This window comes from Rhipicephalus microplus, chromosome 1 (genome assembly GCF_043290135.1).
Source record: "Rhipicephalus microplus isolate Deutch F79 chromosome 1, USDA_Rmic, whole genome shotgun sequence".
Classification (NCBI taxonomy): Eukaryota; Metazoa; Arthropoda; class Arachnida; order Ixodida; family Ixodidae; genus Rhipicephalus; species Rhipicephalus microplus.
This window is the reverse complement of record NC_134700.1, coordinates 284,089,842-284,112,527: the sequence shown is the minus strand read 5'-3', so window position 1 is coordinate 284,112,527 and position 22,686 is coordinate 284,089,842. Positions and strand designations below refer to the sequence as shown.

At 45.7% G+C, this 22,686-nt stretch overlaps 2 protein-coding genes across 2 annotated transcripts in view; both read right to left on the bottom strand.

Moving 5' to 3' along the window:
• LOC142770030 (uncharacterized) overlaps positions 1 to 5,505 on the bottom strand; it is a 36,488-nt gene extending 30,983 nt beyond the window's left edge. The window contains exons 1-2 of the mRNA XM_075872667.1: positions 4,725 to 5,505; positions 3,029 to 3,264 (exon numbers count right to left, since the gene is read on the bottom strand). Of these exons, the coding sequence (XP_075728782.1) occupies positions 3,029 to 3,264; positions 4,725 to 5,222 (734 nt within the window). The 5' untranslated portion in view covers positions 5,223 to 5,505. The remainder of the gene's footprint in view (positions 1 to 3,028; positions 3,265 to 4,724) is intronic.
• A 1,614-nt stretch (positions 5,506 to 7,119) lies between these two features.
• The window catches only part of LOC142767334 (uncharacterized), a 31,847-nt gene continuing 16,280 nt past the window's right edge, over positions 7,120 to 22,686 (bottom strand). The window contains exons 4-7 of the mRNA XM_075868821.1: positions 22,139 to 22,387; positions 20,859 to 20,946; positions 9,728 to 9,757; positions 7,120 to 7,229 (exon numbers count right to left, since the gene is read on the bottom strand). Of these exons, the coding sequence (XP_075724936.1) occupies positions 7,120 to 7,229; positions 9,728 to 9,757; positions 20,859 to 20,946; positions 22,139 to 22,387 (477 nt within the window). The remainder of the gene's footprint in view (positions 7,230 to 9,727; positions 9,758 to 20,858; positions 20,947 to 22,138; positions 22,388 to 22,686) is intronic.

Below are 22,686 nucleotides of genomic sequence, written 5' to 3'. Positions count from 1 at the left end.
TGCCCTCACGTGATCATCTTACATCACTCATGCTGACGTTTCCCCGCGCGATACTAACGGTCGGTTTTCAAGTATGAGTAAAGCATTCAGAATATTCACCTTAATAATTATGGAAGGACTGCAGGTGAAAGCTGCATGTGTAGCGTGACAAGCAAGCAGCCCCACCCAACCTTTTTTTTATTTTAAGTGCATTTTAACAGCATTGAATACAACTCACGCAAGCCTAAAGGCTGTTCGAGACTGCATCAAGATCCGTCACTGAAAACGTATACAGTAAATGACTGCTTAAGACGGAAGCCAAGAACAGCATCCAAGAATGCAGAGTGTCTTATAGACAAGAGCACGCCTATCCCGCACCCAGACGGCCGTCTTGTTTTGATCTGCCGAGGCATGTATCTGTGGCACCAAGTTAACATGGCAGGCTGGGTCTCTGGGACATCAAAGTGGGAGAAAGTGTCTATTCACGCCGCTACCACTTACAAGAAGCCGTCTGGGTACCACTGCGCCGTCTTTTGATGCGGAAACAATCAGCGCAAGAGGAAGGCATTACTTAGCATTGTCATTGAAGAGCAGAACACGACCCGGGAACCGTGCTGTGCGGTGTTTTTAGACTGCACATATTTCCATCCGCAACGAGAAACGCCGAGCTCCACCACCAGAGAATAATTGCAATCAACAGAAAAAAGAACTACGATACCAGTAAAAGTGTACGAGTAAGTATCTTTATAGCGTTTATTCAAGCGCGACGCCCGCTGTTCTGCTTCACAGCAGTGCTTTGCGTGCAGTATGCATGTACAATGTAGCACCAGATCATTGTAGTACTCTTGCACAGGCCAAAATTAGGGTATGCATCATGACTCCCACGTGGATGCACGCACCGCGCACGTTTATTATTATTATTATTATTATTATTATTATTATTATTATTATTATTATTATTATTATTATTATTATTATTATTATTATTATTATTATTATTATTATTATTATTATTATTATTAAACTATCGCACTTACCAACGTATCAGCTTACTTCTGGATACGTGAGGACATTATCACACGAGGTTATGTCATGATGAAGGTGGTCGGTGAAGCAACCATTTTATTTGGTTCACAATAGACTTAAGACCACCTGGCTCATGAGTTTATGCAATGTGCAATGCTGTGATGACCCGACACGAATGGGTCAAATCAGGCCATGATTCATGGCGTAGGTTACATGTTTTTTTTTGCGCGTCCCATTAAACCTAAACATAAAAAAAACAGAACTGGTGCAAAATTTGGCAGATGGACATAAACGCCACAAAATCAATAGCCATGGGTGTAACTAGAAGAAAAAAAACACATTCTAAAGAGGACGTACTTCATAGACGGTCTCGAGCTGAGCATTGTCGAACACCAAAAATACTTGGGATTATTCATAAGATCCAATCTACGGTGGAACTTGCACATCGACTCCGTATGTGTTAAGACTAACAAAGCGTTGTGGAGGCTTTGAAGAAATTTGTGCCACGCCAGCCCAGAAGTATGTTCAACTTACAAGACTCTTGTACGGCCAACTGTGAAGTATGCGAAAGTGGTATGGGATCCGTATACAAAAAAAGTAATTGCAGCAAGCTAGATAGATTACAAAGGTTGGCGTCACGATTCATATTTAATAAATACTAGGATTGCCACTCCCCAACACAGCTTTGTAAGGAAGCACACCTTCAACCATTACAACAAAGGACAGAGTACGAAAAGCTTAACTTACTCTTTTTAATAATAAAACAACAAGCAAAAATTGACAAATCGAGGTATATAGGTATAAAAACTGAGGAAACATCAAGCCATCCTAATATTGTGTACATTCTCCCGCCCAAATCACACAAAGAGCATGTTAAGTTAAGCTTATTCCCTCGGGCGATCAGTGATTGGAGTAAGCTGCCAAATTCCATTGTCTCATGTGAAGGTGTATCTCACTTCTTGATAAACCTAAGTGACGTAGTATTTCACGATGTATAATTTTTATGTGCTCTAAAGCAATGTGCTATGAATATTTTTTGTAAAGTTCCATGACTATTATATTCTGTTGTTTTATAGGGTGTGCCTAATGTTTGTATATGTATGTTCGTTCCCCCTCTTTTATAGCCCGAAGAGGGCTGAGGGTATAATAAAATAAATAAAAATTTTGCAGACGAATGTACCTGATTAAGGTACTTGAGCAGTCTGCAATGCACGTGCTGTAGACAGCAATGCACGTGCCGTGGACTGTTTCTTGACGTTTCACTCGAAAACAGCAAAACATTTTGGGAGAGGAAAAGCGCGAAACATGCTTACAGCCGGATTCGGCTTGTGAAGTTTTGCGTTTGATTTGTGGAGCGTCTGCTCGCGTGGTAGTGCAGGGTGTTGCTTCACCGCGCTCGCAAGAGATGGCGCGACACGCATTCTCAGTATGACAGCACGCTTTGAGACCGCTGTATGCATGTGTGCGCTATGCAAGCGTGTTCTATGCATCTTCTCTTAACTTCCGTCGCTCCCTTTCTCTGCGCCTCTTTCCCTATATATATACCTTTTAATCCTATCCTTTTAATCCCTCCTTACCTCTCTCTCTTGTTCATTTCATTTCATTTTATTTCCTTAAAGACCCGCGAGGGGGTATTACATAAGGGGTAGGTAACTATAAAGACAAAACATAGAAGCCAAAGATTTAACATAGAAAGTGCTTATTGATATTTTCTATGAACGATGATGGGCAGAGAATGGTTGCGATTTCACTGGGAAGGCCGTTCCAGTCTGGTGCGGTACGTGGAAAAAACGAGGCAGAAAAAGTAGAAGTCCGGGAACGTGGTCGAGCAACTTGAAGCAAATGGCTCGTGCGGTGAGATGTGCGTGTTGCGGGAACGATATGAGGTGGGGCATGCAAGGGACTATGAGCTACTGTTGAGGTGTCGCACCAGATGCAGACAGTTACGGGGCTCACTTCTCTCTTCTTTGTCCTTTTATAACCACATAATATGTGACCTACACAACTAACATGGCGGCCTTACCTGTCGCAGAGCGAGAACACCGGCGTCGACAAACACCGTCTTTGAGGCTTCGTGGGCTCGACACAGCTACGTCGGCACTCGTGCAGCGAGGAGAACCGATTCGGGCTCCGGTTGCACACGTAGGCGAGTTCAGCCGAGACCGGAAGGCAGGAGGCCAAAGCTGGATCGTAGTACGCAACACCGCCTCTGCGTTCGCTGCAGAAGGAGAACCGGAACTGGCCACACTGAGGTTTCGGCTGCAGAGAAATATTTCAATGGCTAGGAGCCCAGCCAGAATGACGTCTCGTGGTTGTGGCATTGAAAAAATCAAATGCTCTATTGGGCTAACTTGTGCCCCACAAAAGAACGAATCAAGGCACGAGCAGCGCTTGACGTACCATGATAACGGCGAACACAAGCGTCGGTCTTCGGTGGTCCAATCGCTTGTGAAGCGCCACGGCTTTTACGCAGATTAAAAGATTCCAATGATATCGGTGCTGACTGAGTGAGTTGCAGAATAATGTAGACTACTGTGTTACAATGTGGCTGAAGAAAACAAGACATTAATTTCGAAGCGTAAAAGTGGTTTCACGGCAGTAATAAGAAGTCATGCAGGAAAGCTAGCTTTGCAACAATACGGGGGAATTATTTTTAGAAAAAAATTCCGTGAATCGTTGCAGAGGATGCCGATTGTATTCAAGAAAACGCGATATATGTAGCAGGTATAGCCGGAACCATACAACATGCCGGATTACTTGTTTATTTCTGTTTTGGTTGTTTTGTCAACCTTGCGATTGAAACCAGTTTCGATTCTACGTCGGCCCTTCTACTTCAGACTCCTGAAATGGTGTGTCGACCTACTTCGATGTCAATGCGGTAATTGCTTCATGCGTGCAATCTTAATACAACAAAACTCAATAAATCGGGAAGGTTCCAGCAAGGCTCGCACCGATCGGTGGCCGCACGTGTAAAAAGAAAGCAGTGTGCATGGCAACGATGGTTATATCAGTGACAACGCTTAGCAGCTTTTCCAGAGCGGAGCTCTAGAACACGAAGGAGTGAATTAACTGATAAGTGGAGAAGTTCCGCCTAAAGTTTAAATCACCACTAGGCCCTCACTTCCCTCTCCTCAATTTTCGCTTCTTCACGTGCGTGAAAAATAACGTCGCTTTAAAATGCAGTCACCAGCCATCTCGAGATAATCCTTACGAACCTGTCACTTATTTGTAAAAGGCCCAGGGTGACTCGGTCTGTTCTTTCAGGGAATAGAGGCACGGTGTAAGAGCGAAAATGCGGAAGAGACGAGCGCATCAGTGCATTTATTGTGTGTCCTACACTTAAGAGGATAGAAAGTTGGGCGAGTTTTCTTTATTTATTTATATATTTATTTTTATACCCCAAAGGCCCTCAACAGAGGGTTTTACATGAGAAAGTGGGCGAACAATATAAAGTTAATAAGACAACGATTATATGGTATTGACGATTCTACGAGTTAGTATTGACTGACCTGAGGCATAACGAAATAACGCACAAAAAGACACCCGACCACGTGAAGAACGAGGATGAGCTTAAGCTTACTTTTTTTCTCCTGGTCCATTGTCTTTTTGTACGTCATTCTCTGATGTCTCAATTCCGCATGACATCCCCTTACGAGCGTACAGAAGTTTCCCTTAATACTACGCAAATAGTCCCAACAGCAAAGGAACACAGCACGTACCCCTTTCTGCGTGCCAGCACCGAAATTGAGCTCCGTGACCGAGCTCTCTTTCCAGTGCACGGGCTCGTCCTCGAAGCCGTACTTGATCTGTGGCCTCAGAGCTGGCGGAGGGTCATCTACCGTGGGCGCGCCATTCACGAGGACGGCTTCCTCGCTATCCGTGGCGACCGCAGCGTCGAGGTCTTCCTGGAAGGCGGCCGAGCCGGCCCGCAGCACGCTGAAGGCAAAAGCCACGATGGCTACCAGCGCGAAAACGCCCACCGCGGAAGCTATTGAGAGGTGCAGGAACGAGCGCCGGGGCCTGTCGCCGACTGAGTCCGCGAGCGCCAACGAGATCTCCGCACCACTGCCGTCAGGGACTGGCGACGTCGTCGTCTTGATGGACGTCGCATCCGGCTGTGGTGTGACGACCGACGGGGAGCATTCGTCCTGCACGGGGGAAGCTTCGGTCGACGAGAGTTCGGGACCGCGCTCTTCGTTCGTGACATGCGTGGCCATGCCTTCGAAATTCTTCTCCGCTCGCGTGCGGCACGTGTCGATTCGACCAGCATGCTCTCGTTAAATGATGGTGATGATGCTCCTGAGATTAGTGGCACTTACCCACACAGGGGCACCGACCAAGAGTCGTGATACTTTTCTCTTATGGCCAGGGGTTCTAAGAGGAGATCTAAAGCTTCTCGGGCAGACGAGTGCTCTGAGCTCGCTCTACGGCGGCCATGGCACGATTACAGCGCACAGTGTGATAGCAGCGCTGATAAAAAATGGCTACAGGAACGCACGTGGCGTCAGGAACGCATGTGGGGCATTTGCGACAGTTGTCAAAGAAACACCACGTGTAAACACGTCAGCGCCGCCACTCGGTCAACGTTTTAACATTGCAGCTACGTCAGCGTGATTGTCGCGCTATCTTTTTGTTAACTCAGCAGGTGCTTCCCACAGGCGTGTTCGTGAATGTTTGTCCTTTTCCGGGTAGGTTCTTTCGTTCCGCCTGCAGCATGGGAATTCTCACTTTCGAAGTCGGCAAGCGTGCACAGGCACCACTCTCGGGCTGCTCGCTTCGCCCCTATCAAGTATTGCAGATAAATATAAGGACAGGGTGTCACCAGCGGCGCTCGCGTCGTGGTGGCAACGCGGCTGTGAGTGGATATACGCCGTGAGCACGGTGAAATCGAATGCAAGACATCGTAGCCACTTGCTTGCTTGATCCTTTCTTTTGTGGCTCTCACCCACTAAGGGGGATTGGCCAATAAGCCGGTGGTTAATGCAAGTCAATACCTTTCTAGACTAGGGGAATATGATTACTTTGTTTTGACTGTGAAATTAATTTAGCGCAATGTAAAAATAAAGGGGGGAGAGAAATAATAGAATTTGTTGAATATCTGAGGTGTAATCGTTATATGAAAATCTTCTGAAGGTTAAATCATTGCAGTGTAACAGCAAAATAATAAATGGTAGATTGGCTAGTAAAATTCGAGAGCTTATCACTGGCTCAGCCACTCCGCGCGATGACATAACTTTTACTTCTGTGCGCGTGTGTGCATAGTCTGCACGATGAAGCTAATGAATTAATCGTACCGCTCGCTCGCGTTGCACCGTGAGCACCGCTTCTTGGCAAAAGCAAACGTGGCGGGCAAACCCCATCTTCGCCGCGGGCGTCTGTCAATCAAATTGATTGACGCGTGAATTTGAATACAAACTTGTTGATTCTGAGAAGGCCCCGTTTTAGCTTATTACTGTCATGGTGCCGGTGTGACTGTGAAGCTTTTGATGGAGTGGAAGCTAAGGAGCTGCATCTTTGTGCATAAAATAATTTGGTCAGCTTGCACTACTTGTGCAAGGCTGGAGTCATAGAGGAGGTAGTGATAACCTAGTTTCTTCCAGCTTTTTTGAGTGGGTCGTCTACGTATACTGCTTGGTCTACTTCGAAGTGAAGACTGTCATAATTTTGATTATTGTAATTAGCTATGGCTTAATGAACATAACGCTGAACAGTTTTGTATTGACTGATAAAGAATCAATTGAAATGGCAATATTTATCTCGGGTGGAATTAGCAACGTCATGATTAGTATAGAGCCATTTAAAGTAATCGTAATTAAACACATTCTAATTATAATTATACTAGTAAAGCTTAATTCGCATGGTTCTACCTAAGTTTTCATGATTAACGTGACATTGATTATCATGGTTTAGTTAGTGCGTCAACTAGCATGCTTTAGTTAACACGTTCTCAGCTCTACATGGCCCCATTAACATGGTCTAATTACGATGCGGCGTAACTATCTTGGTCTAACCACTACTTAGCCTAACTAGCTTGATCGTAGCATGTCCAGGCCTAACTGGCCAAGTATACGATGCAGCCAAATAGCTAATTAGCCAGCCACACGTGCTCGGGTGCTAGCAGATGATGAAGACGACAAAGAGGGTGCGCTTGGCCGATCCCTCTGAGTGGTTACGAGCCGTGACTGTGGATTCATGATCAGCAGCAGCACCGGCAGAGCTGCTCGCTAGAATGTACAGGCCAACCATTATGATTAACACATGGCCTCAGGTTCAGCTGCGGTCGCGATGTCGTAAGGCGCGTTCGGTCAGAACTAATCTCAGAGGCCACCGTGCTGATTATTATGAAGCAGCTTAGTGTAGACGTTAAAAGCTCCAAAATGATTTCAAGCAGCCCGTTCCTTTGAAAAATATCACAAGGAAATGTTTCTGCCACTTTTATTGCATGGCTGCATTTCTTCACTAAGTAGAACGAAAAACAAATGAAAGAAGACGTATGTGGTTTTGTCGACCGTCCTTGACGCGACGCGCGGTTCCATCGAAACCAATGAAACGCTGCGCTCTGAAGTGTATTTGACTTTTTCGTACTGTTGGCTCGTGCAAAAGGGGGTTTCGGCAGAGCTTGGAAATATCCAGAGTTTCGTGAAGCTCGGGCCATCCTGCATAGCGCTCCAGGGCTGCTGCCCATTACAGGAAATGGGTCGAGTAGTCAATATTGTCACGTGGTCACGACATCGAGGAAGGCACAGTCAGCGCGTCAAAGAAGAAACTATTTCCTTAACGAAACATGTGACAGTGAAAGAGAAGCTCAGACTTTAGCAATGCACACTGGCACTGATAGCGGCGAACAGAGCTTTGGTCATCGATAATCTAACAAGGAGTGTCGCGCGTCACCATTTATATAAGTGGCGTCGAACATTCCAGCGTTATCGCTGGCGGCCACGTAAGTTCCAGAAAAATCGTTAATGCTAGCGTTATGCGCATAATTGCATCTGAATGCTGTACGATTATCTCGATGGTTCTTAATCAATCGGCGTGGTTACGCAAGGTAGAACTTACACGTGTAATGGAGCGATTACAATACTTGAGAAAGGAGCGTGGCAATGTGGCATCGTACGGCGCGGTATGCTATGGTATGGCATGGTATAACTTGCTTGATTTATTGATTTGTGGGGTTTAACGTGCCAAAACCACCATATGATTATGAGAGACGCCGTAGTGGAGGGCTCCGGAAATTTTGACCACCTGGGGTTCTTTAACGTGCACCCAAATCTGAGCACACGGGCCTCGACATTTCCGCCTCCATCGGAAATGCAGCCGCCGCAGCCGGGATTTGAACCCGCGACCTGCGGGTCAGCAGCCGAGTACCTTAGCCACTAGACCACCGCGGCGGGGCATGGTATTACTTGCTATAGTGCAATAAATATTTATTGGGTTCTGAGTGGCAGCCAAGGGCTTATGTGGGCCGCTCCCACATTTGGGCAGGTCTATAGGCTAAGCTAAACTGCAAGCCGTAGCCCATCTGGACGGCCCTTTGTTAATATAAAAGTAGGTCGCTGCGCAGTTTCCGTTGTTACCATCTTTCCCCTTTTTTCAAATGTTTCTATAATGACCTTGTTTATTTATTCCGACCATGGATGTTTACTGTTCTTGTGTTTTTTAAGTTAGTTCATTCATGATGTATACCATGTTTTTGTGTGACCGCTGTGAAGCTGCCCAGTGTATGAGGTGGCCAGGTTCCTCTCAAGCTGCTCAATGCAGTCATCCTCGCAACTTGTTGTGAATAAACAATTCTATTCAATTCAATTCTTTAGTACAGTTCATGTGTTCCGCAGTGGAGCTTTTGAATTTGTTTATCCATTCTAGCAGGTACAGTGCCTAGAATGCACTATACTACAGGATAATATAACTAGACGATATGTATTGTGTTATGCTTTGTTTGTCTAATTACGGTTCGGTTCCCAAATACTGGGTCGGGCCTCGCCCGGTAATGAGGTAAGGCCTCTAGATAAAACTTGTTTTATAAAGGGACCTTGCAATGAGGATATACGCACCGTGAGGGCGCTCATGAGACACTTTGTATATAAAGTGGCCGTGACGTGGCCAGCTGGCGTCCACGCCGGCTGCGTCGACCTTTAGCAAGTTGAGCTGTATGACTCTTATCGCCTCTAATACGTGGCACACATTGAGGCAAGTTTAGAACTTTTCCGCTGTGTACAACCGTGCCTGTCGCCCCGCCGCGGTGGTCTAGTGGCTAAGGTACTCGGCTGCTGACCCGCAGGTCACGGGTTCGAATCCCGGCTGCAGCGGCAGCATTTTCGATGGAGGCGGAAATGTTGTAGGCCCGTGTGCTCAGATTTGGGTGGACGTTAAAGAACCCCAGGTGGTCGAAATCTCCGGAGCCCTCCACTACGGCGTCTCTCATAATCATATGGTGGTTTTAGGACGCTAAACCCCACATATCAATCAATTACAACCGTGCCTGTCATGGTGTGAATGCCGAGACAGGCGCCTCAATTCGCCAAAATACGACTTCTGATTGGTATTAGTGAGCGATACTAGTGCAACCACCACCATTCAGAAGTTGTCTTCATGTGATTCTTTCACGTGGACGAGAATGTAAATCAAGTTGATAATGATTGTATAGATTGCTGACTGTAAACACGCAGGTGAAACTTTCTTTTCTTCTGTGTGTCCTTCGTATGATCACTCCTCTCATACTTACCTTTGCGCACGCTTGCAATGACAGTGAATCCTGCAACAACAAAAAATATACTCTAAACAGATAGCTACAGGTGCTGCTTAGAATATTTGAGTACCCTTGAGTGATCATTCGAAAAATCGTTTTCAAACTTTTCCCGTAACATTCGCGTAAAACGTCAATGCCCTTCCCAGGCCATCAGAGGTTACGAGCGCACAATTGCGTGAAACAAGTTACTAAGAATCTTTTTTTGGTGATATAGATGCCTTCCTGTTATTGTTTTACTCCTCAGCACCATCAGCTCGATTGTGATGCTATGGGAGTAGCACGTTGCAAAAGCGAGAACATGCCATGGACAAATTTTTCCTTGCCGTACGCTCCGCCAACACGGCCTCCCGCCAGCAAACTGCGCCCCGACCATCCTGTTTTTTGCGCCCCGCCATCGGTCTCGGTCTTTCCGGTGCTTGATTGACCGCTTGCGGAAGAGACCACACTTGTCTCGTCCCTGATCACCCTTGCTAGAACAGTTGTGCACTTTGGCTTCCGTTCATAGCAACCACTGCCCTTCCGTTTTTCTTTCTCCCCACCTCTTCCCAACGGGTGGTGAACTGTGCTCCCAGTCAGAAATCAAATATCTATCTATCTATCTATCTATCTATCTATCTATCTATCTATCTATCTATCTATCTATCTATCTATCTATCTATCTATCTATCTGTCTGTCTGTCTGTCTGTCTGTCTGTCTGTCTGTCTGTCTGTCTATCTATCTATCTATCTATCTATCTATCTATCTATCTATAATTTTCACCGTCATAATTTGTGCTGAAGGAAGCCAACCAGATAGAGTCGTGACTTTCAAGCTATGCCAACCCTATTCAGAGTCGTGACTTTCTCAGAATTAGAAAAATTGTGGAACAACGTGTGAAATACAAACTTCACGCATCTACGCTAAACACCTATCTAAACGCCTTGACTGTACCGAAAGGACTTGTGATTTCGCTCAAACCAGCAACTTCCCAAATGTCACAACGCAACGTCGAGAAATGGAACGAAACGTTAAAGAATGCGTCCCTAGCTCTCATGCGCATCATCATCGACCATTATAATTCTGCTGTCAAAGCGTTGCTAAACAGTGAACGACAGTTGCGCAAGGTTCGTATGTTGGATCCCTCTGAATCGGCTTCGCTGGTTAAATACGAACAGAGAAAGCAATTAGAAATTGAACAGAAGAAAGCAAAAAAGTTTTTGCATGACCACATTACACTGACCAACGAAGATTCCCTTCCCGTCGAATCATCCTGTTCTAGACGAGACAAACTATCAGCTAGACCTAACGTAGTAAACGTTTCAAACGTGGCTTTATCTGACTCAGAAATGAGTGTGCTTGCTCGGGGCTTGAATTTCTGTCCAGCTACTGGCGGCTACAATGAATTTAACTTGATAAAAGACTTAGATGAATTCGCGCGCAGTATGAGTCTAAGCGAATTCTTCCATAAACGATCATCATCCAAGAGTAACATGTCTTCCCATCAACACTGGACGCCGCCAACACAACGCGATAAATTCCTCGATATGTACATTTCTGCAGTTCAGCGTGACATCCTGCAGGCTTATGGGAACCACATTTCATTCAAAGGAAACCTCACATTCAAAGAACGGAATGCAGTTAAATGTTTACAAGAACGCACAGATATTGTAATAAAAACCCGCTGATAAAGGAGGCGCAATCGTGATAATGAACACAACGGACTACGTTTGTGAAGCTCAGAGACAGCTCGATAATGACACGTTTTACAAGCGACTCAGTGAAAACCCCACCGAAAAATTTAAGGACATCGTTACTGATACAATCAAGCATTTAATACTGGATGACAAACTTCCCGATAAAGCAAAGTACTCATTAGTCCCACTGAGCCCTGTTCCAGGAAGGTTTTACCTATTGCCTAAAATACATAAGCCCAATAACCCCGGTCGTCCTATAGTGTCAGGCATTGACACTGTCACCGAACTAATTTCAAGCTATGTCGATGGCCTGATTAGTATACTACCTCCAACTTTTCCATCCTATCTGAAGGACACTTCTCATTTCCTCGCTGACATCATCGACCTCAATATACCTGCTGACTCATTTCTGGTAACATTAGATGTTGCGTCACTTTATACTAATATTCCCCACAAAGATTGATTGATATGTGGAGTTTAACGTCCCAAAACCACTGATGATTATGAGAGACGCCGTAGTGGAGGACTCCGGAAATTTAGACCACCTGGGGTTCTTTAACGTGCACCCAAATCTGAGTACACGGGCCTTCAACATTTCCGCCTCCATCGGAAATGCAGCCGCCGCAGCCGGGATCCGAACCCGCGACCTGCGGGTCAGCAGCCGAGTACCTTAGCCACTAGACCACCGCGGCGGGGCCCCCACAAAGACGGCATTCGTGCAGTAGTGGATGCTTATAACGACTCATCATGTGACAAATCTGTTGATAGCTGTACATTAGCCACATCATTAAAACTCATCCTGGAGCTTAAAAATTTTCAGTTCGGCGGTGTTCACTATGCGTACAAGTTAGTGGCACTTCAATGGGCACCAAAATTGGTCCAAATTACGCGAATATATTTATGGGCCAATTGGAAAATCATTTTCTTTCAACGTGCAGACTACAACCATACTACTACAAACGTTTTATAGACGACATTTTTTTTTTATCTGGCATCACGGCGAAGCGGAACTCATGACTTTCATTGCAGACTTTAACAAGGTTCATCCATCCATTTCATTGTCACAATCGTACTCGAAGGCATCCATCTGTTTCCTGGATGTAACAGTATCCCTTTGCGGCGAAAAATTATCTACTAAAGTATACAGAAAACCCACCGACGCTCACCGATACCTTCATTTCAAAAGCAGCCATGTAAAACATTGTAAGACGAGTATACCCTACAGTCAAGCACTTCGTTTCAAAAGGCTGTGCTCTGAAAATTCAGACTTTGTTGAAAACTGTGATAAGCTTCGTGATGCCCTAACTGTACAACAGTACCCGCCTCAGATTATCGACAACGCGATCATGCGCGCCGATGCAATGGACCGAAGAGCGCTTCTAAAATCAAATAAAGGACCTGCGCACCGGAAGCACATCAATTTAATTCTGACACATTCTCCGTCAATTCCAAATGCTAACGCGATCCTCAAAAAGCACTACAACATACTAATGCAGAGCAAACGTCTCAAAGACGTCTTCCCGGAGCCTCCACGAGCAGTTTACCGCCGATCGAGAAACCTACGAGACATACTTACGTCATCCAAAATATCAACGCCAGCCCATGTGGGGTGTCACCCATGCAACAAGGCACGCTGCAAGGTGTGCCCCCACATGACCACGTCGCGTATTGTTAAGAGCTTTGCGTCAAACTTCACTCTCTGGATAAAAGGCAATTTTGACTGCGACACGAGCAATGCAATCTACTCGCTTCAATGCTCATTGTGTGACCTCCAATATATTGGTCAAACGGGGACAGCTTTCCGGTTGCGCTTCAATAATCAGAGGTCACACGTCTTGTGCCTGCCTAGCCTTCCCCTGTCCAAACACCTCGCTACCCCAGGCCACTCTTTCGACAACATAACTGCCACAATACTCGAATCTGGTTTTAAATCGCACTACGAAAGGGAACTTCGTGAATCTTTTCTTATTCATAAATTTAACGCCATAGCGTCTGGAATAAACGAGAACCCAGGGAGGCTTACGTTTTTACCGGAAAAACAGATAAATCAACTGCCGTAGCCCACATACACGTTTGTTCACTGCCGTGATTACGTTGCGGTGTCATTGGTGACACAATAGTTAGTTGACCAGAACGCATGTACACTCTGTTACCACATTGTGACATCAATGATGATATTATGCTCATGTATATTCCATTGACAACGAACGTAACTTAACATGGCATTGCCTTCTTTTATTGTTTCTATTCATTCACAAATGTTGCGATATCACAAGTGTCCATCATATTATTTGTATCTATGTTTTCAAGTCACCTTGCCCTACCATATTCTGTATAGCGCACTGCTGCTCCGCTATCAACAAAATGCTGCGCATGTCTGAATATCTTTTTGGTAACATGTATGTCAATATTGCTAAGAGTGATTATTCACAGTTGGGGGCCCCCATGCTATGTCCTTAAGAAGTGCCTGTTAGTGTAATATGCACGTATGCCCTGACGAAGGCTGGTCCCCGGCCGTAACGTTGGCAATAAAGCATCGTTTTTCGTTTTCTCGTTCGCTTCTTCTGGTGACTTATAACTCGACCCGAATCCATGAAGACTTTCAAGAAATACCAAATACCTATGGATTCTGGCAGGACGGCAACGAAAACGATCAAATGGAAATTTCCGGAGACGACAATTTCTACGACTGTCGTTGGCGACTCCCAAACGAAGTATATGTTTCAGCATTTCGACCCTCTTCGAGAGGGCACTCGTGCGTTCATCACACAGTTTGGCGCTGTGATACGTGACGTACATGGCCTTTTGGACTTCGTGCCATCTTCAACGACAACTCTGATTCTTCATGTTGGAACAAATGATTTGGTTCACAGCACTGGACGTGTAACGTTCCACAAGTACAAGGCCCTGCTACAACTCATTTTGCAACTCTCTCTCTCTCTCTCTCTCTCTCTCTCTATATATATATATATATATATATATATATATATATATATATATATATATATATATATATATATATATATATATATATATATATATATATATATAAAATCTATAGAAATCCATGGAAACAAAACGTAAGGTCCCAATCCACTGTTACGCCACATTTCGTGAGCTTACTTCTTTTGACGTCACCATTGCAGTCTGTGAGCGATGATTTGCCTCGGTAACTTTAGACGGTAAACATTTAGAAACGATTCGAATATACTCCTGCGAAAATAAATGAATTATTTTAAGGCGAAAGCCTTAGATTACTCATCAAACGCGAAAACTGACCCTTGGTGTCCAGCGGCGTCGGGTCAAGTAAGGGAAAAAACAGCACGTGATGGCATCATTATGACATAAACAATCGCCAGAACTTGCGACGTCGTTGTTGCGTCACGTGGTTTAACAATACATGATGACGTCATCACAAGACGTCGTACTTTGGTCATGGGTGGGCCGATCACGGAGGCAATTCGAAGCCAGGTGAAGTGCCTGCGATTCCAGAGGCTGTGCAGAACCACTTTAGGTGCAGAAATCGTTCGTACAGGGCAGGGCAGAATCAATACATCGACTGAGAAGAGAATGAAAGTGGATATGTGGGTTTCTGGTATTTGCATGGACGGAGTGGGCAGCGTGATTTCGTGACGTATCAAGACGGGTAAGCGGAATATATTAAGCCTCAAATATGTGCCGTCCCTCAACGATGTCACTCTGCGTCCACTGTTTCCCTTGCTTGTTACCATTCTTGTTAGCGCAGTTATTTCTACCGTTATTTAGACACTACGACATATTTCGCCTGCCGTCACTGCCTGTCATCTTTTCAGTCGGAGGGTGGCTCATACTCAATCGAGGGAATTGGCCAAAAAATGCGTTTTTCTTTGTTTGCCATTTTCTTTCTTTAATATAAAGCACTTCTTTGCGTATTGCAACCAGTTTTGGCGTATATATACGTATCTATCTATATGTCTATCTATCTAGCCGCTTACGTCTGAGTGTTCTCGTGATCAACCCCTTAACTTGGCGCCAACCAAAATTAGTACGAGAGGGTAAGATGGTTTCACGAATAATACGCGCTGGTAAAGTGTCGCAGCTTGGGCTAGTTGGTATGGCATGACGACAGTTATAGCGCGAGAACCGAACGACGACAAAAAGACAAGAAGCGCTCGTGCCCTTCGTGTTCTTCTTGTCTCTTTGTCGTTGTTCTGTTCTCGCGCTATAACTATCGTAGCGCTGGTAAAGACATGAATAATGTCACAACCCCATCGCGTACGTTGTCAAGCACTTTTTCTCCCGACAGTGGCACATACCCACGGGCGTCTATGTGCCACTGGTATGCGGGTATGTACCACAGGTGATTGACAGATTGTATCAAACCAAGAACGACGGGAACAGACGTGGGTAAATTTAATGCGTGAGCGCTAAGAAAAAGATGGCATCGGCAGCGTCGACCCAACGAATGAAAAGAATAAATGTCAGGGTCACAGCCGGAATAGAACCCCAGCATTCTGCGTAGCAATCAAGTATTGCACCACGGAGTTACGCTAGGTCTCAGAACTACTATCTAATTTTATAAACGTTACATATGAACTCTTATGATGCAGCCTGCATGTCGGGTTAACGTCAATTGTAATTAGGTGCACTACGCTGAAGTTGATTTATGTAGCAGTGTCCATAGCTACTATCCTCGCTAGCACCAGCGCTTCATACCAGCTTATCGCTTCTGGTGTTACTCATACTCCTGTTCCTGTTGGCATCGTCGCGCAAGTGCAAACAACTGGTTATATAAACATCTGAAACTGTTCAACAAATAGTAGTAAAACGGTAAGTTGGGCCAGTTGGTTAGGATCTATCGTGAACTTACTTACAGCGCAACACGAGAAAAAATACAGGACAGGGAAGGAGTAAAAGAGAAAGAAAAGACGGCGCTGTGATATCAGCGCCGTCTTTTCTTTCCCTTTTACTCCTTCCCTGTCCTGTATTTTTTCTGGTGTTGCACTGTAAGTTCACGATGTTCAACAAATGTTTGTGCGTGCAATATTTATAGATATATTTAGCGTCATTTCATAACGTTTCACTCAATCAAAAAATTACAACACGGTCGCCTTCCCTCCGCATTCTTTGCGTATTTGTCGATTCCCAAAGTACGTGGGATCTGCGGAAGTTTTTTTTTTCATTTCCCTGAACGAGCGCGTACGACGTCTACGCCCATATTGATTGAATGTGCGCGCGCCTCTTGGATGAACTGGCAGTTTCCGTTTTTCCACCGATAATAGCACACATTGCATGCACGTGTACGCCTAGACCAATCCCACTGGCCTTGCGTCCTTCGCTTTCTGTCTAATGTCCATCTAATGACTATGCTCCTATGCTGCATATAGCAAACGTTTCAATTTTCTTTTAGGGGCGAAGCTCCTTAGGGCATGGGTATGTCGCTCCTATGTATGTATGTATGTATGTATGTATGTATGTATGTATGTATGTATGTATGTATGTATGTATGTATGTATGTATGTATGTATGTATGTGTGTATGTATGTATGTATGTATGTATGTATGTAGCCACCGGTGGCACATACCCGCTCTAGAGCGGGTATGTACCACAGGAGATGCGAGATGGCAGATGGCGGTACTCGGAGTGCCCACTAGATTGACGCATGGATGGACGGACAGACAGAATAGCAGACTGGCGGACGGATAGACCGACGCGCAGAAGTACGGACGGACAGACGGATTGACGCACGAATGGCCGCGCGGACGGACGGACGCACGGATGGGCTGACCGACGCTTCGCCCAACTCATCATTCCCTACGTGGATATGCTGTGATTTTTGTTTCTAGGACTAGACAGAAATATTTACTTTGCTTACAAACAGCGCTTTATCAAATATACTAGGTGTCACCTCTAGCAGAACGAGAGACTAAAAAAGAGAGAGGAAGGAGAATATGACGACGTACCTGGGCGAAAAGGAGAGGGAAATAATTAACGAGAAGAGGAGTCTATGAACAGTCTAAGATGCAACCATGCTATCAAATGCGCTGCAACAATACGCCGTTCAGTCACGCTGTCACGGCGACTATTTCACTCTGACAAACCTTCACCCCAGCTGAAGGGTAACCCTGCCTGCACACGCATATGCTGGTTGTCAAGAGAAATAAAAAGGCGGAGGGAAAGGAGATTGGGGTAATTTAGTAATGGCATGACGTTTTTTGTGACTGTGTCTCGTTCCCACGCGTGGAGTGGGGATTAAGGGAGTGTAAAATATTGATTGATCGATCGATAAATAAGAAAATAAATAAATAAATGAATGAATAAATAAATATTATATTAGTGGCTCTATATTAGCTGTAGTTGACGTAATGAAGAGGAACCCGCCACGGTGGTCTAGTGGCTAAAGCACTCGGCTACTTTAGCCACTAGACCATAAGTAAATGACAATTGATAAATGACAATTGTGTTAGAGGTATGGTGCAGTCAGAGGCATCGGCACAACACTGCATATGGAATAGCAGGCTTACGTCGCGCTACTCGTGACCTCTTAATACCTTGCCCGTGCTTAGTAAGAAACAAACGAAATGACATTATTTTCAGTTAACAAATATTCATGATTGATATGTGGGGTTTGATTGATATGTGGGGTTTAACGTGCCAAAACCACCATATGATTATGAGAGACGCCGTAATGGAGGGCTCCGGAAATTTCGACCACCTGGGATTCTTTAACGTGCACCCAAATCTGAGCACACGGGCCTACAACATTTCCGCCTCCGTCGGAAATGCAGCCGCCGCAGCCAAGATTCGATCCCGCGACCTGGGGGTCAGCAGCCGAGTACCTTAGACGCTAGACCCCCGCGGCGGTTCTTTGGTTGATGCGCGGTTGCGTGCAGGGTTGATCCGTCAAGCCTGAAACCCCTGCACAATGCATGCAGCGTTGAGCCTAGCCGCGTGTCATTGTCCAGGTGCGTATAATCTGACCCACCTTTCTGCCCTATTTCAAGTCGTTATCAACAGCAGCAGCACTTTAGTGTCGAGCGTTACACAAGCGGTGCTTGGCAACGGCCTGAAGTAGTGAGTGAAGATATACGGTAGGCGCACTAGATTGGATCCCAAGCGCGACAGGAACGTTAAAAGGTATGATTAAAATTTAACTGCCCACTTGCCATAAAAACCTACGCGCCAGAGTCGCGAGCAAATAAGGGCTTTGTCAAGCTTAATCTAAGCTTTCAGGCGGGGCTATATGCATATGTTATACTGTTTTTTATTTTAATTTTTTTGCTTTCTCGTCGTGTATGAATGCAAGTCTGAGATCGGTGTGGGTAGCACGCGAGCAGACTTTATCTTTTGACTGAAAAAAAAAACATAGGGACTCGGAGTAGAACGCCGGCGCTATAATTAGGAAGACAAAGTTTAAGCGAATTTACGCAAGAGTCGGCGAATCAGGTTATATCTACAAAGAAGGCACGTGCTCTCAAAGAAGCGTCATTCTTTCATCGTGTTGTCTTTGGAGATTTAAACTTTAATGAATGATTCATTTATGAAGTTTGCTCTTTGAAATCGCTAAAACATTTCCATCGTCACGAGCAAATCGATGTTAAAATGGTATCGTGATGTAGAGAGATTAGAAAACAGTGATTGCGCATGGGATTAAACAAGAAACATAATTTGATTAGAGAGACAAGTCGCGTAAGACATGACCGTGGATATCTCAGTAGCGTAAAAATTTCATTATACGAGTTTTACATGTCACAGCCGCAATATGAATAGAAAGAAGAAGTAAGCTGCGCATTGTTAAAGCGCACCTTAATTTAAGTTCACGAGTGGTTTCCCAAGCACTCTTCATTTTTACAGATTCAGGAAGAAAACAGCGGCATTTCAGAATGTCATATTACAAATGGTTGGATTGCGAAAACTTGCAGGCAATACATACATCACACACTTCATAACACTGACCATTCTTGGCTTAAGACAGGCGCCTGTGACTCCGCGTTCCTTCTTTCATGCTCATTGTACAATTTTATCGTCATCTGAGCCCCCTGCGACTGCTTTGCCGAAGAACAAAGATGTACTCGTTCAAATGGGCATGCAGCACCGAAAAATAACTCGATTCTCACGCAACGGTCGCTGATCTAGTCGGTAACTGCCGTCATGCGTCAAATTGCGTGTCAACGGAAAACGCGTTCTACCGAAGCGATGATATTACCGATTCTCCACAGCAATTAACGCCCGAGACAATTTGACTTCACATTTCGCCTTCCCACTTTGCCGAGCCTGTGATTAAAGTGACAAGCGGCAATGCTTGTTACAATACGTATCGATCGCGTTTGTGAATAGGGAACGATTCGATCATTTCACATTCAGCTTCCACGACCATCACCCGCCACGGTGGCCTAGTGGCTTCACTGGCGGTAGGGTGCCCGTGATTTGGCTCTGTAGCCTTCGCTCCAATGCAAACTGAGAAGTGTGGCAGCTTGGGCTAGTTGGTATGACATGACGATATAATCGTGTCGTTCGTGTCCTTCTTGTCTCTTTGTCATTGTTCTGTTGTCGCGCTAAAACTATCGTCCACTGCCAAGCAGCATTCAAGCGGAGGGTAAAAGAGCGTCGCCAATTGGCTTATTTGTTCTCCGCTTGCATGCGGCAGGAGTCCCGACACGTGCGTTGCGGCCGTTCCACACGCTTCCCGCACAGCCGCAATGCACGTGCCGGAACCCCTGCCACACGCAAGCGGGGGACAAATAAGCCAATTGGCGACGCTGCGGAGGGTGACAGAGCACCGCTAATTGGCTTATTTGTCCCCGCTTGCGTGCGGTAGGAGTCCCGGCACGTGGGTTGCGGCTGTGCGGGAAGCGCGTGGAACGGCCCTAAGCCAATTGGCAACGCTCTTTCACCCTCCGCTTGGGTGCGGCAGGTGTGCCTGCACGAGCGTTGCGGTTGTGCGACTAGCGCATGCATGGAACGGTGACTCAGCTGCTGATCGATTGCCGGCCGTGGCAGCCACATTTTCGATGGAGGCGAAAAAGCTTGTGGCCCGTGTGTTTAGATTTAGGTGCACGTTAAAAACCCCAGGTGGTCGAAATTTCTGAAACCCTTCACTACGGCATCTCTCATAATCATGTGGTGGTTTGGGGACGTTAAACCCCGACAGTCATTAGTACACGTAACGAGAGGCTGGAGTGACCGTGTCCAAAATATCAACACATTTTCTCCCCGTGAATTGTAGCCTGCGAGAAAACATACGATGTTTCTGAATCAACGCCGCATTCAGCATTTATTATTAGGACTCGATTCTAAAACAAATGCATTTTTGAAACACCCGAGCGCGCTATACAAACAAGAAAACTCGGGAGTTCGCAGTCATCGAAAGAATTCGAAACAAACGAAAAAAGCTTTATCACGAAACGAGACAAGCGCGTGCGCATGCTCGGTAGCTGGGGAACATGTTGGGACCCAGCAGGCAGAGCCTGTCCGCTGGGTCTACCGTCAGGCACTCGAAACGTCCATTCTTGTTCGCGGCAGAATACACGGGGTAGTTCACCTGCGACAGCACGAGAAAGACAGATACTGTAACCTACGAAGTTTTGTAATGAACGGTCTAATAGCCAAGAATTACAGGAAAAGTCTTGAACATTTCCATGTCTAAAACGTCCGAACACGAGCAATGTAAGATATTTGGGGCAAATTATACGTTCTGTAGTAGTCTACCAGTAGCACATCGATGCCTCCAACAGGCATCAACGCGGATTCAGCTCTAACTTCCAACTAAGTTTACGAAGCAGTGCAAGTAAATTTAGAAAGCAGGTTATGATTGTGCTGTTAATCGAGCTATGCGGCACGTCACACCTCTCTGTCTCGTTTCGCTACTGGAGTTAGGATGGACGTGTTGCTATTCTATCCTAACTCCAGCAGCGCACAAAACAAACTAAACAGAGAGGTGCGACGCGCCGCATAAATCGGTTAACGTTCTGTCACGTTTTGAACATTTGTAGGTGTTTTTTTATATATCTGCTTTCTTGAATGAAAGGTGGAACATTAGTCTGTAGAAGAAACCTGTGCTTGCACTTCATCCCTTTCTCGTTATGGTAAGTTTACGAGGCACAGCAGTGTATGAAAAGCAGACTGAACAACGACGCCAAGGGCGACCTCTTAACTTGCAACTTGAACGCATCGTCCTAGTCACTTTAGTCCAGTCCGAGTATCTCTTGCACTGCGGTATCTCGTAATTATGTACCAGCAGCCCCGCAGGTTGCGGGATCGAATCCCGGCTGTGGCGGCTGCATTTCCGATGGAGGCGGGAATGTTGTAGGCCCGTGGGCTCAGATTTTGGGGCCCAGGTGGTCGAAATTTCCGGAGCCCTCCACTACGGCGTCTCTCATAATCATATGGTGGTTTTGGGACGCTAAACCCCACATATCAATCAATCATGTACCAACACACCCAACTTACCACCGTATACTGGAAATGGCAATTGACCATGTCCAAATCAAATTTACCTTCTGCATGCAAAACAGTGGAGATTCAAAAGAGGGTAGAGGCTCTTCTCGTTGCTTCTACAAAAGTGCTAGATCTGAAGCTTGACTTCCGATACGTCACGGGCCTTTTGACTGGAAGCAAAGTTATAGTACTTGGATGCCTGACATTCAACTTCATTTCCATGTACTAGCGAATTTCTTCTGCGACACACTTTGTAAGGAGAAGACATCGCGGGAGAGAAATGCTTCAAAACTCGCCTGGTACTCTCCGCATCGCTGGCCGACGGGGTACTCCCGGCAGGCGGGCGCGTCGTGCTGCACGCAGTCGAGCAGGCACTGCTGCATGCTCTGGAACAGGCGCAGCCGCACGTTGACGCAGCTGCCCTCCGGGAAGCCCCACTCGACGCAGCTGCCGTTGGCAGGGTAGAACCAGCTCCGCTTCACGTGCTCCCGCCGGCACGACACCAGGCGCACTGGCTCGCGGCACTCGGCACGTGCGCCTTGGCCCTGCTCGGAGATCGCGCATGCGTTGTCGTTTTCTACGCAATAAGCACAAATAAAGTAGCCCACATTCACCCATTATCTAGGCGGCGCATGAGCCGTACAGAGTGTTTCGCAGTATTTCAATATTTTTAACAAATTTATGGAAATCTGCGAGCAAGCCGCGTAGTAGGAAGCCTACGGAAATATTTGTATCAAGAACAAAAACAGACGAATCTATAGATAAATGAAAGTTCGAGAAGTAACAACGTTTTATTTATTTATTTATTTTTATTTCAGTTTTTTTACTTTCATTGAAATGTATG